Genomic DNA, 20,317 nt, shown 5'->3' on the forward strand with positions numbered 1-20,317 from the left:
GGAAAGGATAACAAAGCAGTTTGATGGTAAAGTTAGAATATGAATAAACATCTATCTTTAGATATGTAGCTATGCTGATAGTTATATCTATGTGTTACAATAGGCTAGTATAATGAGAAAAATCAAAATAAATATGTCATTAACATGGATTTAAAAATCATTTTCAGAAATGTAGGATAGAGATATATGGCTAAACAGTAGTCTCTGAGGGAAATATCTGGGGATTTTAGTGTATTACACATTCAATATGAATCAGTGGTGTTGTATGGGTGCCAGAAAACCTGATGCAATCTTAAGCTACATTGAAAAGAATTATGTCTAAAATGAAGCAGATGACAGCCTCTTTGTAGTCTCGATCAACTCATATCTAGAGTGGTATTCTCAGTTCTATATACCCAGTTTAAGAAGGACATTGTCGAGTTGTCATATACCTCAAGAAGATAAACATGATAGAGATTAGGGGCTTTGACTTAAGGAAATTGTTTGAATGAACTAAGGATTTTTAACCTGGAAAAGAGAAGACTTAGTTTGGTTATAATGGCTGACTTCAAACATCTAAAGGGCTATCATGAAGAGGTGGGATGAGACATTCTCATTTTCCATAGAAAACAGAATCAAGAATCATACATGGAAATGGCAGGAAGGCAGATTTATGCTTTATGTGCAACGATGAACTTAATGATCAGAGTTCCTCAAAATTGAATGTGCTGCCTTAGAAGAGGGTGAGTACTTGCTCATTTGAGGGTTTCTGTGTAATTATTTACTGGTGATGTTATAGAGGTGTTCCATGTCTGAGGAAAGACAAACTAAATGATCTCTGCCATCCTTCTACTCTGAGATTCTAGGGTTGTAAGTTTTTGTTTTCCTCTTTGATTTTCTAAAGCATTTGACTATGTTGACTAATGCCTACTTCTAGATATTCCTCTTTTGGAACCAGGAAACATCTCTCTCTCTCCTTCTCTCTCCTTTCAATACTACTTCTCTAACTTTTCTTTATTATCCTTCTTTACTACTTCATATTTCTTCATCTGACTCTTGTATGTTGATGTTACCTAAGGCTCAACCTTAGGTATTCCTCATTTCTTTTTCTCCCCAGTCTTAGCAATTTCCTGTATTATCAGAGTTACAATTGCATATTATTTATGAATTTATATAATCAGTCCTAGTTTGGCTTTTGAGCTTTACTACTACATTTATAATCGCATTTTGAATAGCTCCATCTGGAATATTTAACCAGTACCATAAATACAACAGAGTACACAATCTTCCCTTACAAATCTATGATTTAAAAAAATATCCTACCACTGACTTGCATATATTAGGCTTCAATAAATGCTGGAGTAACTGAATTTCTTTAAAATAACTCCAAATTAATTTTACCCTAATATGAAAACTGTTTCCACCCTTTTTGCCCATTTCCATGAAACCCAATTGTCCCTTGCATGCCCCCTCTAATTTCATTAAAATGTAAGCTGCTAACATGTAGTCTTTTATATATTCCAAATACCCAGTAGGCATCAAAGATATATTAAAAACTTTCATTGTATATGATATATGAAGTTATAGGAATTACCTGTTCACAGTAGTTCATACTGACTGATTTTCCATCACTACGCACACAGCTCAAAAGGCGTGTCTTGACACCTTGTCCACAGGTAGCATTTTCACTCAATTGGCACATACTCCATTCTGCAAGGACATAATTATGTGTTCAGCAAAGAGCACCCAAAAGTGTGGGCAAAGTACAATCAACTCTTGATTATCTGCACTAGTGGAGGGCAGCAGTCGTGTAGATAATCCAAAAGTCATTTCATTCCAGCTTTGGACATCATTGCTCATTTTTTTAGCAGAAATAGATGGTTAAGCTGCATGAGTGTATTTTGCTGAGGCCCATATTCAAACAACTTGGCACTCCCTGTTCCTTCCATCCTGACAGTAGGGAAAAGTAGCATCCAAAAGCATTCAAACTGACAGAGGAACAATAGCCTGGAATTACATTTTAGCTTCAGATAAGTCAAAGAGAAAATAATTTAGAAATAATGACCTTCTACCTAGTACTTCCTCCTCCCAAGCCTTAATTTCTTCACATATAAAATGGTGATAATATTTGTACTACTTACCCTACAAAAAACTATACCAAATATACAACATAATACAATGCAAAATAGCAAATGAAATATGTTTTCATTTGAAAATAATTCTGAGTCCTAAAATAGTCCAAATTTTGGGACTAAGAATTAGATGTTCTTTGGGATTATCAATTAACAGAAAACCATGTTTGTTAAATATCTATGATGGTTCTAATATTGTGCTAGGTACTTGGCATTCAAAGACAAAAATGAATCAATCCCTGCCCTTAAGGGGCTTGCTTGCATTTGATTGGGTTAGGAAATGTGTGTGTGTGTGTGTGTGTGTGTGTGTGTGTGTACACATATATATGAAGAAGGTGGACACTTGAGCTTGATCTTACTGAAAACAAGGAATCTGGGGTACCAAAGAAGAGGAAGGAGTGCATTTCTGGCATGCAGGATAGTCTGTGCAGAGGTACAGAGATGGGAAATGAAAGATCATATATGAGGAATAGCAAAGTCAGTTTGAAATATATGAAGGGCAATGATATTTATTAAGTCTGTAGGCTTGAAAGGTCATATGATAGGGAAAATAGCTACCAATATTCTTAACCATCTAGAATGGATGAATTTTTTTTCCTTTAAAGTACTGAAATTGTCTTTGTGGCTAGAATGGCTTAAGGGACTAAGTTTCAGGATATTAATGTGTTTTCCTGGTCACTTTTCTACAAAAAATAAAAAAAGGAGCCCCTGTACTTCCCTGAGGCTTAACCATAAGCAACACATAAGTAGAGAAACTGATATCAAAGGAATCACAACCAAGTGATTGACTGAATATTCTTTTTCCCTTATTGCTAGGTTAGATCCCTTTTGTTAAGTGTTGGATGGTGAATGCCTTATTTCATTCCAGTCTCAATCCTGAGAGACAAGCTGGTTCTAGTGATAGCTAAATATGATGTAGAAAGACACTGAAGGGAATTAGGAGATGATTGGAATTTCCAGGTGAGAGGTGAACTGGATCTGAAATAGGGCTTGAGCTGAAAGAAAAGGATAAATAAGTGAGATTTTCCAGAAGTATAAATTATAACATTTTTAACTGATTGGATATTGTTGCATGGAAGGAGAGTGATTTCTTTGACCAAAATGAAGGTTCAGGGGAGAGCAGTAAGTTTAAATGGAAAATGAATTGTTTTTATATATTGTGTTTGAAGTACCTCTAGCATATCATGAGTTGGAAATGTCCAATAGGGAGGTAATTATGTGAGACTAGAGCTCAGAATAAAGATTTTTACTGAATAAGTAGATGAAAGAATCATCTGCATGGAGATAATAATCAATCAAAACTACAGGAGTGATTAAGTTCACAAAGTGAGAGAATGAGAAGACAGAAGAGGGCCAAGAATCAAATCTGGGTGATACTTTTAGAGGGAAGAATGTGAATGACATATTAGCGAAGAAGTCTGAGAAGAAAGATTCAGATAATAGAACAATAGAACTATCAAGAGAGAACAGTGTATCTTAAAGAAAGACATTTTCTGTTACAAAGTAAGGAACTGGAAAAATCCAATTGAACAATGTTCAAGTATGTACACTAGAACTAGCTGATCTAGACTTATGAAGATTGGGTTATATAGGCTATATTCTTAGAACTATTTCACCATTTCATTTAGTATTAAAAGTAAGGAGGGATGTCAATTATTCAATAAAAATAAAAAGACCTACATGAAATTATGAAAAGTGAAATGAGCAGGACCAAGAGAACTCAAGCAACATAAATATTTTTTGAAGAATAATTTGTTTATGTGCACCTTCAGAGAAAGAACTGTTAAATAGAAATAAGCAAGATAATTTTATATATTACATATATCCTTTTGTCAAATGATGCCTTCTCTAATGGGTGGAAGGGAGAGGTGGAAGAAGTACACTGAGTATTTTAATATAAAAAATAAATACATTTATATTTAAAATATGAGAATGGGGGGAAATTACTTTAAAAAGACTATAACTGTGGACAGGTAAATTTCAAAGTACAGAATCTGAATTTAGTACATTTTCAGAAATTTACTTTAAGAATTTGTAGCTAGAAAGGAAGTTAGAGTCCATGTAAGTTCAAATCATTTATTCTGCAGATGAGACTACTTGAGCCCAGAGAGATGAAATGACATACATTGGTTGACATAAATTCACCTACAGAATTTCTGGCCCCTCAGAACATAGTGCAGAGTTTTTCTTAGTTGGGGAAATCAATATTACTTCTTTGGTCATTGCTATGGCAAACATAAAAAAATGTTGGGTTTTTGCCATTTCCCCAAGAAGGGGTCTTTTGGACATAGAGTTGCTAGTACAGCATTGTGACTCTTCTCAACATGGCAAGTTGCAGGGTGGTTTGGATAATTCTGCTTCTGCTGGGCTCTCCTCCCAAGGACTCTTCAGTAAAGCTTTTCAATTTGCTGGTAATCTGAGGAGATTCACATTTGCTCTAAAAAGGCATTATTAAAAGCCATCACTCCCAACTTTAGTGGGAACTGTGGGCAAGGTCATGTTATTTAAAATAATGAAGACTTTAAAAGAGCTAAATTGATGATGAATGGATTATATTCTTTTCTAAATAGCCTTGCTTGTGTTGTTTTAGATTATCTTGACTTAATAAAATGTCATTTTAAAACTGCACCACATCTTTTTTATTGTAGTTTCATTTCATATATCTCCAACTGACATTTAAAAAATAAATAAAGCACTACATAAATGTCAGCTATTATTATTATGTTTATTATCAGTAAGGGAGTCATGCTTATGATTTCATCAGTGTGAAGATCTTCCAATGTGGAATATCCCTCTAGTTATTACTTAGAATCTTAAATAGTTTCCTAAGTTACTGAGAGCTTAAATGCCCAGGTCACAGGGTTCTATTGTTGTCAGAAATGATACTTGGTCCCAGGTATTCTTCATGCCCAAACTTCCCCTTAGTCCACTATTAACAATTGCCCATCATCATCACCACCACCACCACCACCACCAATACAACCAACACCCATATCATGGAAACACCTTACCCTAGATCAAGTGTGAAACCTGGAGTCAGGAGTAGTGGATTCAGACCTCTCTGACAACTATCTGCTGTCATCTATATGGCCAAGGGAAAGTCACTTAAACTGTATGAATCTTAATTCCTTCCTCTGTAAAACTGAAGGGTAATATCTACCTTATAGGGTTTTTTGGAGCTAAAAATAAAAAAACTCAACTTAAATACTTTGATAATTTCAAGGTTCTTTGTGAATGTAAATTATTAATGACTATGAACTATAATCAGTTAAGATGAACCATGGGCTACGAAACACTTTTAAAAATAAAAAGGGGTAAAGAAATCAGCTTTGATTTACCTTTATCTGGGAAATATAACACGACTAATAGTTTCAAAACATACCTGTTATATTGTAATGGTATTGGAAACAATTTTCATTAAGAATACAAGGTTGTACTTGTGAGTCTTCAGCACAGGTCCTTGAACTAAGTGGAGGTCTTAGGAGGTACCGACTCCTTCTTTGCATCGAGTGGGGGTCACATGACTACATGAAAATCAAATCACACAGGTGTATTAGAAACTATCCAATTAACCAGATCAATTTAAAGTGAATATATGCACACAAGTATACACATAAATTCCAAACAAATAGAATTATAGATTTGTATTTCTTCTGGAAGCCTTCCAACAGCAACAGGGGTCATGTAAGGTATACTGTTTACGTGAGAAAGAATGAAGAAGAAACTAGGAACCATCAGTCTAACTCATTAGCTCATGACTGCTCCCACAGGCCTTGAGTTTGTGTTTTATTTATACATTTTTTCCAAGAATAGCTTTTTATACAAAGTACATTTGAAATCAAAAGCTGTATAGAAACACCCAAAGTTATAAGAATTACATCATAGTTGGCATATAGCATACAAATTTTTTCTCATGTAGATTATACCCACATGAGACAGTGTTCAACGTTAAAGAATGCCTCTTACTTTATCTAAGTTTTATTTTAGTAAAAGCTTCCATACTTTAAAAGATATGTTTAAGAATGAGTCTTTAAGATTGTGGGATATAGCTCAGTGTGGGAAGGTACTAAAGTGATAATAGAATTTGCTTGGACCTGCCGTGCAGTGTCCTTGGGATGTCTGAAGCATAGAGAAAAAGATATAAGCAGTTTCTGCTATTTTCTGCTATTCTCAGCTGAGGGGAATGGCTGTTAACTCATTAAATTCTGGTTTACTATAGAGTACTTAGGGGTTTTCTATGGGACTTTAGGCTATCCTAAAAAAACTAGATTATAATGCTTTCAATAATAAAAAGAGTTAATCAAAAGGGAGTCACAGAGAGGTTCAGATTTTTTGGATAAGACATCCATCCTATGGCCTGATTTTTCAGGCCACCAAAATCAGTTCAGGGCTTTGCCAGCTGTATTGACCTTGATGGGATCCAGATAAAATACTCTATTAAAGACTCTATTTCCCAGAGTGGCTCCCAGCATATTTCGAAGAGACCTTTAAGCTCATCTAGTCCAAAATCTTATTGCACATAGGCAGAAATCAGAGAATGGACTATTGTATTTGTTTGACCAAAATATTTAGTTAATTGCATTTGAAAGAAAAAAAATAATCCATTGAAAACAAGCTTGCCAAACTTTGTCAATTTTTTGGCAAAATGTTAACAAGACAACTTTGGGTTCAGTGAAACGCTTTGCCTGTTAACAGATTATTAGTCTAAACAGAGTCTAAGTTCACTGTATTTTATAAACACAGCCCAAGTTTACTGTGCATTATTTAGAACACAGAGAATGCTCTCAATAACAGAAAGTTACACTTAACTGGTTGAAATTCTGGGCATCTGTCTTCTCTTTAACATAATGAAAATCTCCTCCATCACAGTCATTTTACTGAGAGGCTTCTCTTTATATAATAGTAGAAGGTGAGGCACCAAGTGTTTTAGCAAAGTCATCAAAACATAAGTATTACTTCATCCTCTAGGTGCCTAGCACTATGAAAAATATAGCACTAAAAATGGGAAATCCAAGAGCAAAGCTCAATGAAAAGATATCTTCCAGAATTTAAATGTTAGATTTAAACAAATGTAAATTTAAATTTAAATAAATTTAAACAAATTTAAATTTGTTTAAATAAATTTAAACAAAGGGTACCACACTTCTTTCTTCTATAAAAGAAGGTTTTGTCATCATTTTCATGGAAAAGACAAAATATGCCTTAACTAAAGGACAAGAAAGACCCATTGCAAGAGACTAGATGATCAGAAAAAAAATTATCTATGAATATAGGAAGAAATTCAAACAAGCTTTATTTTTCTTTGTAAAATAATTTTCATTGTTTTTATTTTTACATTACCTATAGCTGCCCCTTTATCCCTCCTTTGCCCCCTTCCAACTATAACTTGTAATAAATACTTAAAAAAAGAAAATAATATTCAAGAAAAATCACCAATACATTAAAAATCTCTATATGTGCCATCTTCCATACCCATGCAACCCCAACCTTTACATTCTAACAGGGAGTTAAAACCAACAGCAGCCACTGGCCAAAAGTCATCAATGAAATGCTATGATATTATCCCATAAAAATAAATTACTCTATGAATAGGATAAACAAGGAGAGAATAAGGGAGAGATTTTGTGTTAAAGAATGGGAGTCAGTGCTAGAGTTTTTGGGTGATGCTTTTCTGCTTTCAGAACCTGCATAATTCTCCACAGATGTGGGTAAATTGAACTGAATATATCCTGTACTTGATGGTTATGGCATCTACTTGATACTCTTTTGGCATTTAATTACCTGATGGTCATTCCCTTTCCTTTCTCAATGAGTTTAATTCCTGGCTTGCAACTTATTTCTCTACTCTATCTCTTGGACTTTTATACAGGGGAATTGGACATTCATGTTAGTGTTTCTTCAAAATCCTTTTCCTCTCATTTTATCAGTCTACTCAGCTTCCATGGCCTACTCTTCAACTCTACCTCAGCCACACTTACATAGGTTCATTCTCTTGGTCTCACCATTATGAAATCTGCTTCTAGGATCAGGAAATCAGAAATTCCTTAATTGCAAGAATTTTTAAACATTTTTGTGTGTCCTGGATGCCTTTGGTGAAGCCTATAAACCTTTTCTCAAAGTAATGTCCTATTGCCTACATTCATACTTGAAAGGGTTACTAAATTTCAGTTAGATATTCATGAGAAAAAAAGAGAAAGAGATGTAATTTTTCTTTCCATCATTCAATTTCATAGATCTCCAAAATCTATACAGGTTAAGAATTTTTGTTTTATGTGATTATAACTTCCTATTATTCTATCTCCTCCTCATGATTTACTTTTTAAAAACCTATTTATTATCCTAACTGTGACCTCTAAATCCTCTACTCTTCAGTACTTTCCCCAGACTGTCACCTCTGGCTTCACTTTCGTTCTTTTTATCTTTACTTTAGAAATAATCAGTTCAAAATTATTGTGTTTTTTACTCTTGATTCCCTCAACTCCCATGCCTTGCCAAAGTCCAAACTTGGATTATTTGCAACATATTCTTTCTCATCTCTATCTCAAGTGCTATTGAATGAGCTAGAAAAAAATCCCAACAAAACATGCAACTAAGGTGACAGGGCCCATTTCAGATGTCCATTTTCTAATCCCAAACTAGGCACCTTTTTACACCGGGGCAGAGAGCCCTTTTATTAACCCATTATTGGTTTTCTAGCACATCCTCCAAAGCAGTAGTTCCCCATTTTCTCTTCTTCTTTTAAGAAATCATATGGACTCTTCTAACCCTTGGAGCTTAAGAGCTCTCTTTATTTTTGCTAGGAAAAGTGAGGGCATTTGAGGCAATTTGAGGTTATTTCTTTCTTCTCATGTTTCTCTATATTGCCAAGTTCCCTGTCATCTGTATTTTTTTCCTTTACTCCAGCATCTAATGAAGAGGTAGCTCTTCTCTTTACCAAGTCCAATCCCTTTTCAAGTGCCCTCAATTTCACAACTTCTTATCTCTTCCAGGAGATTGCTTCTACAATCATCCCTCCTGCTTTAATCTTCAGCTTCTTCCTATAGACTTGTTCCTTCCCTGTCGCCTAAAAAACAAGTGCCACCTCCATTAAAAAAAAAAAAAAAACAACTCTTAATGTGACTCTGCCATTACTTCCAGCTATCATCAAACATACATCTCTCCTCATTTTCACAAATTCATAAAAAGAGCAAAGTAACTCTCAGTTTCATCACTTGGTTGAAACTGCCTTTCCTAAGTCACTATTGATTACATAATTACCAAAACTGATAGCCATTTCTCAATACAGATTACTCCTGACTTCTTTGTGCCATGTGACACTGATGTCTACCCTGAGTTTTTCATGATACAATTCTTTTAGTTCTTTTCTATGCTATCTATTCCTACTAAAATTCCTTTGCTAAATCATCTCTGTTTACTCTCTTAACCAAGAGTATATTCCAAAATTCTATATTGGGCCTTCTTTTTGCTCTTGAAACATCTCTTTGGTAAATTCATCAGCTCTGGTGAATTTAAATTAAATTAAATTTAATACTATTTCAAGAAGATTTCCACACACATATATTATTTATATATGTATGTATTTATGTATATTTATATATATGTATTTGTATAAATATATAAATAATATGTGTCTGTGTGTGGAAATATAAAATACATATAATATATAACACAACTTTATATGACACAATACAACATAACATAACATAACATAACATAACATAACATAATATAACATAATATAACATAACATAACGTAACATAATATAATATAATATAATATAATAAATATAACATAACAATATATTGCATAACATAACATATTACATAATGTAACATTATATAACATAATATATAATAGAATGGTATATAATCATCTAATCTAATATACAATAAAATATATAATAGAACTTCTTATTATATATGCAAATATATATACATGTATGCTTATACACACACCATTTTCTCTCTCCTGACTTCCACTCCTACATAATCATATTTGCCTCAGTTTCCTCATCTGCAAAATGAGCCAGAGAAGGAAATGGCAAACCACTCCAGAATCTTTGGAAAGAAAACTCTAAATGGGGTCACAAAGATGTGAATATGATTGAAATAACTTAATAGCACCAGTCAATCAAATGATTCTTCTGTGGTGAGTAGTCTTGGGGTGAATAGAACTTGGAGCTTCCAAGGGGAAGAGTGTACTATGGAAGCAGTAGTAGTACTGTGGAAACAGTCCTTTGAAGTCAGTAGTGCAAGCTCTGATTTTCAGAATTTGTAGCTCAAAGATTTCTTATGCCTGCTCTGAACACAGACATTTTTGTTTGCATCCTCTATTTTCTGAAATTTTATGTTCACTTCTTGTAGGTCTTCCACCATCAGCTTAGAATATAAACACCTTGAGGGCAGGGAATATTTGGTGGGTGTCTTCCCAGGGCCTACCAGGATCCTCTGCACATTTTATTTGCTTAATAAATATTACTAAGTGGAAGTAGAAGGCAGGGGCTTGGTTCTAGTACTTGAAACTATACTGTAAAGTGAAGCAGCTAGGCTGACTGGATATTATATATTCAAAAAGGCCAGGAAAACCACTTGCTAGTTATGTCATAGGGCAAATTTCTTTTGGGTATAGGTTGGATTAGATGTGAGTGGAAATGGCTTCTAGCTATAAAATTCTGTGATGAAACTATGGCTTGGTGCAAAGAACCCTGGAGACCAGCTCCTCTATCTTGCTTTACATTTCCCCTGCCCGAGGCTAGATTGTTCCCAGAGTCTGGTACAGAGCAGGGCCTGCAGGTGGAGGTTAAGTGGTCCCAGCTGAGGGGACTGGAGAGCTGCAAAGGCAGAGTTCCAGTTAGGCCATTATGAGAACACTTGAAATTTCAGGTACTCTCTGGTAAAAAGAACATAATTAGCTTGAGACTTGAGTAATGACACTTAATGGGATGATTAAGGCTAAACATATTTCTCTAATAGTTAAAAGGAAAAAAAAACCTGCCATGAATGTATGTAGCCAATAAGGCTATATGTCTGTTAAAATCACACACACAACACCAGTTCAACTATTAAATTTGTACAACTCAGTAAAAAAAATGTAATTATTTGTGCTCTTGTAAAAAACCTAGTTAACTGAATTAAATATTTTAAAAAAATAATCCCAGTATGGAATGGCACCTCCAACAAAATTTAAAAATACTTATTTGTGGGAATTTTATCACTATTCTCTACTGATTAATTTCCTGGTTTTCAGAATGAAGGAAAGATAGCAATGTCATTTAGAAACACTGGATGAATTATCTGTATTGTAGAATTAGAAAACACTTTAGAGATAGTCTAATCTGGTAAGAATCCAGTGTTTTAATTAAGCTGAGAAGCAGCCAGGGCTTTGACCAAGGGTGGCAACATCAGTAGGGGGATAGACTATTATGGGAGGGATCTGAGACTCTAAATTCCTGATGGTTTGGTTCCAGGATAAGAAGCAGGTGGGTAGAGGTTTCACAAGCTCTAGGGGCTGTCAGTAGAAAGAAGAAAGGTACTACAAGGCTCTGGACATCTTGGGGATAGGGACCTGGACTGCTTCAAGCAAGGGTAAATATTTCTCCCCTGGGGGGAAAGACCACACATTATCGGGTAGCTCACAGCTAAGCAACAGGCTAGTAATCAGTACCCCAGACTCCTTTAACATGCAGCCCCAGGACGAGTGATGGACTGAGAAGCTGTCTTGTAGACCACGATTTCCTCCTCTTCTTAATTGATTCTTTTGGATATAGGCCAGATTTCCTTGAGAAAACATGGTGCTGAGAACCAAACTTGATATTCCAGAAACAGTTTTGTTGAGTATAGAGACCAGTGGTAGTATGACCTCCATTATTTTGGTAACTTTGCATCTATTATTGTATGATAAGTTTACATTGGCTTTTTCAATCAGCCACATAAACTGTTGATATATATTGACCCAGGAGTAAACCATAATTAGACAGCTCTATACTGGCTAACTCATTATGTCTTTGTACAAATATACATATATATATATATATATATATACACACATATATTTATTTATTTTTACAAATTCTACTGAAACTGCTCTTGCAAGTGTCATTAATGACAAAATTAATCAGCAGACCCAATGTCCTTCCTTCAGTTTTAATGCTTGATGTTCTATTACATTTATAGTGCTGAATTCCTCCTTTCATTTTTTAAAATTAAATTTTATTTTGATCTTTTTAGAGCATAGGCCTATTAGTGGTATTGCTGAGTTAAGAATATTTAAAAGTTAGTAACTTTTTAGGTATAGTTTTAAATTGCTTTCCAGAACAACTGGACGAATTACAGCTCCAATAATAGTTCATTAATATGCATACCCTCTCTTTCTTGATAGCTTCCTTGCTTCTTTTGACATCAAAAGAGTTCTTTGTCTTGGCTTTCCATTTTCCTTAGAAATAACACCTTTTGCTTCTTCCACTTATTTCTTTCTTCTTTTCCCTAAATTCATGTGTCACCCAATACTCTGTCCTCAGCCCTCTTTTTTTTCACTATATTCTCTTTCTTAGAGATCTTAATCTACTCCTGTTATTGCAATGATGAACTTGATGAGAATGACCTAAATCTATATATATCCAGCACTATCTCTTTATTGAGCTCACCCCTTTCTATCTCTCTACTGAGAATCTTCAGCTGGGTATTTTGCTAGCACCTTATGCTCAATATATCTGAAACTGAGAAATTATTTTTTTGGCTCTTAAATGTGTTCCTTCTCATAGTTTCTTTTAATGGTCCTATTCTCACAGTCAATGAAGCTTGAAAAGTCATCTTTGACTCTTGCTTCTTCCTCCCCTTTCTATATCTAATTCATCATTTTTATATCCTTGCCCTGTTCTTACTGATGGGGGCTGTCCGATTCCAACTTCCCTTTCTAGTTTTACATTTTATTACATTTTAAACACATCATAGCCTAATCAAACTGGAAATTATACATTGCACCTCCCATTTCTGAACCTTGTTACAATTTGTTCCCTTTTAGAAAGAATTCCTTAATAATTTCCACCACTTAGAAACTCCAGGTTCTTAGTTTGAGTGTTAGTCCTTCATGAGGCCTTTCTTCAGTCCTCCAAACATTAGAGTATTGTATTTATTTTGTATACAATTATAAGTTTATATGCTATCTCCCTAAATAGAATTACAATTTCTTAGACTATAGGGGCTATTTCATTTTTGTCTTTGTATCTCTTTTACCTAATTCTGTGCATATACACTTAGAAATGAGTATATTTGAGTACTTAGGGGAAGGGCTTCAATGTTAGCCCTGCCTTTGTTTAATTTTCATAAAATCCAAGACTTAAAAGTTTTTGAAAAAAATTTTAGGAAAAGAAGCTTGCTAACTCCTCAAATCAAGAAAGTAAACTGTTTGAAGAAAGTGCCATAAAGAAACCTACACTGCATCAGAAGATCCAGAAGGAACTTTGGGATGTAATTGATTGAACTGAAGGGAATTGAATGTATTTATTCTGAATGTAAACTCTTATGCCAAAGGGGACTGCTCCTTAATTGGCTTTTTTGTCAATGTGCCTAGCAAACATTGGTTTTGCTCTCTCTTTTATTTCCCTCTTATCTCCAACTATTGTAATTTCCTCTTAGAAAGTGCAATATGGTATGCTCCTTTAGCTAGAAGATCTTTAGAGGTATAAGCTGGTTATGTTAAATGATTCATTGGGGAGACTAGTCTCCCAAAGAATCACAGGGGGGATTGTAAAGCATGAATCAAACTCTTTTTGTCTACCAATCAGCAACTTTTAAGTTAATCAATCAGCCCCTACTTAGTATCTTACTAGTCACTAAATATGAGAGTTCACAAGTCACTTGCTATAGTGGTTGACAACTCCAGAGGCCACTGCCCTCCCTCCCCCCCTCCTTGCCCAGGGCAGTGCTAGGAAAATTGAAATATTGCAATTAGTTCCCATAAAGTGAGGAAGGGACAGAAAGTTATGTGTAAAAAGGACTATAAAAAGTCTTGAACTTCCTGTCCAAAGGATTGCTCCTTGAGGCTTCTCCTTTGGAGTCTTCTTTGGAGTCTCTGCATCTTGGATCTTTTCCTTTAGATTTCTTCTTTAGAGGATGGCTCATTGGGGCTTTTGAACTTTGACTTTGACTTGGAGCTTGAACATTTCAGCTGGAGTTTTTGGCTTCAGGACTTCAACTTTTGGCTTTGGAGCTTCTTGGCATCAGGGACTTTCTTATTGGGATCACTGCTACCTTGGTGAGCTTAGTTCAGGAGGGTTTTTCTGCATTGGGACCTTGCCTGGTTTGCTGGTGAGTGACTAGGATTACCACATAGAGATTGGAACTCTTTTGGGGAATGACCTTCATTTCACCAGATCAGCATTTAGGAAAGGCTAGGCAGAGCCATTTGAGCAATTTGGAACCATGTCCAAAGGGACATAATAATGTATATACCTTTTTTGTTGTTATTTATTTATTTAAATCCATTCATTTAACTTATTTATTTATTTAGTTAGTTTAGAATAATTTAGAATTTTTTCCCATGGTTACATGATTCATGTTCTTTCCCTCCCTCTGATTGTTACGGAAAACTATTACTCCATAAGAAATGATGAACAATAAAAAAATACCTTGAAAAAACTTGTATGAAATGATGCAAAATGAAGTGAACAGAATGAAGAGAACATTGTACTTAGTTATAACAATAGTTTACAATAATTAGCTCTCAATGACTTAACCATTATCATGCAAGGATCGAGGATAACTCCAAGGGGTTCATGATGAAAAAAGTTATCCACTGCCATAGAAGGAAATGACAGAATGTGAATGTAAATTGTAGCATTCCATTCTTTATTTGATTTCCCCTGTGAATTTTTCTCTATTGTGACATGTGTTTTGTTTCACAATATGGTGAATATGGAAATATGTATTACATGATAACATATATACAACCTATATTATATTTACCTGCCATATTGGGGAGGAGGTGAGTCAGGAAGGAGGAAGAGAACATGGATTGCAAAGTGTTAGAAAATAATTATTAAAAATTATATTCATGAATGCAGTTTGGTGACTAACTGGATAGAGAGTCTAGCCAGGAAATGGGAGGGGTTCAAATATGGCTTCAGTTACTTCCTAACTGTGTGACCTTGGGCAATACATTTAAGCTCCATTGCCTAGCCTTTACCACTTTTCTGCCTTAAAATCATTACATAGTATCAATTCTAAAATGGAAGGTAATGTTAAAAAATTGTATTGACATGCAATCTGGAAAAAATGAAACATTAACTAAAGTAAAAGAAATTCATACAAACATTGAATCCCAGAACTGGTAGACATCTCAGAAGTTACCTAATCTAAACAGTAACCTAAATATGAATCTCATATACAGTATCTATACCAAGTAATTATTCACCTTATGCTTGAAAATGTCTAGTGAAAGGGAAACCCCTCAGAAGAGTCAATAGTATTTTTTGGACATGTCTGATACATTAGAAATTTTGTCTTCATTGAACCAAAATCTGGCTCTTTGCAACTTTGACCCATTTTTTGTTAGTATTCTTCAGGCCAAACAGAATAAATCTAATCCAGAGGGGTTACAGAACCAAAGAAAAGCCAAAGGATGGAACATTATTTTGTAGAAAACCATTGAGGAGGATAATAACTACATGGAAAGTTAAAAAAATGGCTACATAGAACTCATATCTATTGATCACCTAGTTTGGCCATTGATAGATAGTATGTTACACAATGACTCTGAAATCAAAGGCCTTGAGTTCAAATTTCATCTCTGACATTTATAACTTATGTGACAATGGGTAAGTCACTTAACCACTGCCCTAGGCACCAATTTCTTCATATTTAGGTAGTGGGGATGGACTACTAGATGATCTCTGAGCTCCCATCTTTCTCTATATCTCTGGTATTTTGTTCACCGAACAGGGGAAAAGTGGACCCAGAAGTGTAACAACAACAACAAAAAGTGTATTTATACCTAAAGGAACTAGTGCTAACAATTACTTATTTTTATGGGATTAAGAGTAAAAGATGGAAAAAAAGGCCTTAAAGGGCTTCAACTTTTGAAAATTCTGACAAGGTAAAGACTTTAGCTATGTCTGTGTGGTTTCAACAGGCTAAAATTATTTAATATGAAATTGTTACTTGACCTATGGATAAATCTGAATCTTTGCTTTTCCTACATTGTAAATGAACAAACTCCTTTAAAAGAAGTATTGGACAATAGGAAAAGAAAATGACTTGGGCATTATATCCAGGGTAGCTACACACAGTGGCAGTGACAGGAGGAAGACATACAAAATTGAGAGTAAAAACAACACATGGGGCAACTTTCCAGAAAATTCTTCCAGAAGTGGAGGGTAGCAGCTGCTGCTGCCTGAACTCTGTGCCCAAGACCTTGCTACCCCAATACCCCACCCCATTCACTACACCATCCCCCATATTCTCTTCTATTCCTCCTCCAACTTCCCAACCTGCTCCTGGGCCATTCACTTTCGCCCCACCCCAAATGTGGGCATTTTGACACCTGGTGTACTGAAAGCATTGCTCTCTGGCTATAGAAAATTGTGAAGGGATGTTTTGGGAGTAAAACCCAATGCCCCCAGGAAGAACTAAAATAGGCATATAGAGAATTAGCTTTGAAATATCACCCAGATAAGAATCCAAATGAAGGAGAAAAGTTCAAACAGATTTCTCAAGCTTACAAAGTGCTTTCTGATGCAAAGAAGAGAGGCTTACATAGCAAAGGTGGAGAACAAGATAAAAGATGGTGCTTCTGGTGGTGGCTTTAGTTATCCTATGGATTTAGTTATCAACAATCTTTGATATGTTTTTTGGAGGAGGTGGAAGAATGCAAAGGGTAAAATGAATAGGTTAAAATGTTGTTCATCAGTTGTCCTTGACCTTAGAAGATCTATATAATGGTACAACAAGAAAACTGGCTTTGCAAAAGAATGTAATTTGTGGTAAATGTGAAGGACTGGGTGGTAAGAAAGGAACTGTAGAATGCTGTCCCAGTTGTAGAGGTACTGGAATACAAATGAGAATTCATCAGCTAGAACCTGGAATGGTTCAACAAATTCAATCTGTTTGCATGGAATGCCAAGGGCATGGGGAACAAATCAGCCTTAAAGATAGATATTTATAATGTAAAAGATATAGATATTCATAATGTAAAAGCTATAATGGAAGGAAAATTGTTTCAGAGAGAAAAATTCTGGTGGTTCATATTGACAAAGGCATGAAAGATGGTCAGAAGATAACATTCCATGGTAAGGTGTCCAGGAACCAGGACTTGAGCCAGGAGAGATTATCATTGTTTTGGATCAGAAGGATAATTTATTTACATGTTGGGATGAGGACCTTTTCATATGTATGGCTATCCAGTTGGTTGAAGCATTGTGTGGTTTTCAGAAACCAATATAAACTCTTGATAGTAGAACTATAGTCATTACTTCTCATCCTGGTCAGATTGTCATATCAAATGTGTACTGAATGAGGGCATGCCTATTTATCCTGGATCTTAGGAGAAAGGAATTCTAATAACTGAATTTAAGGTAAATTTCCCAGAGAATGGCTTTCTTTCATCAGATAAACTATCTTTATTGGAAAAGTTACTGCCTGAAAGAAAAGAAGAAGAAATGGATCAGATAGAACTGGTGGACTTTGACCCATTTCAAGAAAGAAGGCACCATTACAATGGGGAAGCTTATGAGGATGCCGAGCATCATTCTAGAGGTGGTTTTCCTTGTCAAATCTCTGGATGGAGGGGGGGAGCAGTGAATACTCTTCATTGTAATGCTGGCTTTTGTATGTAATAGTGAATGAGTGAAGGACTACAGTCATCTTAACACACTCACAACTAGCTTTTGTTTTTGTTGCAATGTTCAGCTATAGTTGTGGTTTAAAAAGTAAATAAAATCAGTAATATAAAATGCTGAATTTGCAATTTGTGATGTTCAGTGTACAAGATAGCTTAACATTGTTAATTATTTCCTTATGGTAAAGAAGCCTCTGAGTATTTTTTTCATGATTTGTACTTTTCCGTTTCAATCTGTATATGCAGTGACTTAGACTGAGGTTTGATACTTGATTGACTAAATGTACACAAGCATTTATAATTGTTAAGCTCTGAAATTAAAATTTTGTACTCAATTCACCATCAGAAAAAAAAGCCACCACCCAATTAACTGATATAGAATACTTTATATTTAAGTTAAGAACTTGTTACCTTCAATCAGGGTTTAAATTTCATTGTGGTTTAGAAAATTCTCCAGCCCAAAAGAAAAATTTTATTCCTGAGAAAACAGGTCTTCAATGGGTTTTAAGCCTTATCACATTTTATCTTCCTAATATATAATGAACTCCTTGGTGCAACACATGTGCCTTCTTTTTCCCAAAGAGTTGAGTTCAAGACCCTCTCCATAGAGGGCATTTGATAAATTGATGTAACTAAAGTGGACTGATTATAAAAGAGTTTTAGTAATTTTGCTAATGATGATGGAGTCAATAATGCTAAATCACATTGGTCTCTGGAAATGAAGAATGCTATATTTATATTTCATGGTGCAGTTCAAGGTGCACTAGGCTAGAAAAAAGGAAACTTTAGTTTAATTCACAGCCCTGCTTTTTACTAGCCATCTCTCTTTGGGCCAATTATTTAACATCTTCTGGCTTCAGCATCTTATCTTTAAAACGAGGAATAGCATTAAATGATTTCTAAGTTCTTCTGGCTAAAAGAATCTTTGTTTCCTGGACATGAAACCATAACTCCATTTGTATTAAGAAACTTTCAGGGCACTTTGGAAACTCGTGTGTTTCAATCATGTGACATGATGCTCTGTTAATCATTCATCATTTGCTTCAAATAATTTTACATTTTAATCATATTGAACTGTCCATGAATAGCAAAAGAATGGCCACTAAAACCAGACAATTACTCTTAATTATCTGAAAACTAATCCCATGCTAAATGCTTACCAATCGTTTATTACTTTTCCTGCAATTAATTTGATTGTTTATCCTCACAGGGAAGAATAATAACTTAAATGATTTGCCAATAAAAGTCAAAGAAAGTATCATGGTAGATGCTCCTAATTAGTGTTCTACTACATTACTTTCCAAAAAATCAATTAACACTGAACCAAGCAGACATGTGTAAGGGCTCTAACCTTTACTGTGGTTTAGGACATCAAACAAGGTGGCAGAAAAACCATGTAGGGGAAGACATTTTTCATAGAGGCAACTTAAATATGCACATATATACATATAGATAGATAGATAGATAGTGATAGAAATAGATATCTAAACCTCTCTTTCTCTCATGAAGATATATGTAATATCTGAGAGAATAAGAATTAAATGTTATAGTACAGTAATCAACTTTATTGAAAATAAGTGCAATGACTCTATTTATCACAGAAATGGGTGGAAGGAATAACATGGATGGCTAAAATCCACAACCAGTTCTCAAAACATCATTCAGTTATTGATTTTAACCACCACTGTTCTATAGACATTTGTCCAATGACTTCTAACAAAAAGTAGATTGATTCAAACTTTCCTTTTTCCTGCTGATACCTTAGTGACAAAGCCACTGAGCAAAAAAAAATGTTTAGCCAGGGAGAGGATGATGAGAAGGAAAAACTCCTGAAAAAACTTTTCTCGTGTAATGGAGCTAATTTCAAGGGTTGAAAATGTAACTAGACTTTCCTGACCATTCTTTAACTTTTAGCAGCAGATGTTCTCTAAATGAAGAGTATATAGTAAATACTATCCCCCAAACCACTAAAACTTGTATGGAAAACCCAATGCACTACTTATGTTTATTCCAGAGAGATCTTTTATAGTATATTATCCACTGGCCAAATCTTAGATAAAGGCTGAAGTCAGAAAACTAAAAACTGCAAATGATGCTCTAGGATGGCTTGCATTGCAACTAAAAAGAATGCTTCTTTAGATTATAAAAATTTGTTTCATCACTACTCTCCTCAGTACCACTATTTAAGGATCAAAGGACTTGGGTACTAATTCAATTAGAGGCTGGATTGCTCTTTCCTGTATAACGAAAAGGATGCATTTTTTTCTGTTTAGGAAAGCAGTTTCCAAAACAGAGGAAGACATGTGTAATCATAGTCAACAATAAGTAACAATAATAATAATTACAGCATTAATCATTATGCTCAATTTGAGCT

The 20,317-nt window shown here is 34.7% G+C and overlaps 1 protein-coding gene and 1 pseudogene across 1 annotated transcript in view; one reads left to right on the forward strand and one right to left on the reverse strand.

Annotated features, from left to right (window-relative positions):
- Positions 1-20,317, reverse strand: part of THSD7B (thrombospondin type 1 domain containing 7B) — a 932,487-nt gene that overhangs the window by 52,655 nt on the left and 859,515 nt on the right. The window contains exons 17-18 of the mRNA XM_044666609.1: positions 5,494-5,635; positions 1,574-1,689 (exon numbers count right to left, since the gene is read on the reverse strand). Of these exons, the coding sequence (XP_044522544.1) occupies positions 1,574-1,689; positions 5,494-5,635 (258 nt within the window). The remainder of the gene's footprint in view (positions 1-1,573; positions 1,690-5,493; positions 5,636-20,317) is intronic.
- LOC123239137 lies at positions 11,900-19,224 on the forward strand (annotated as a pseudogene).

This window comes from Gracilinanus agilis, chromosome 3 (assembly GCF_016433145.1).
Source record: "Gracilinanus agilis isolate LMUSP501 chromosome 3, AgileGrace, whole genome shotgun sequence".
Classification (NCBI taxonomy): Eukaryota; Metazoa; Chordata; class Mammalia; order Didelphimorphia; family Didelphidae; genus Gracilinanus; species Gracilinanus agilis.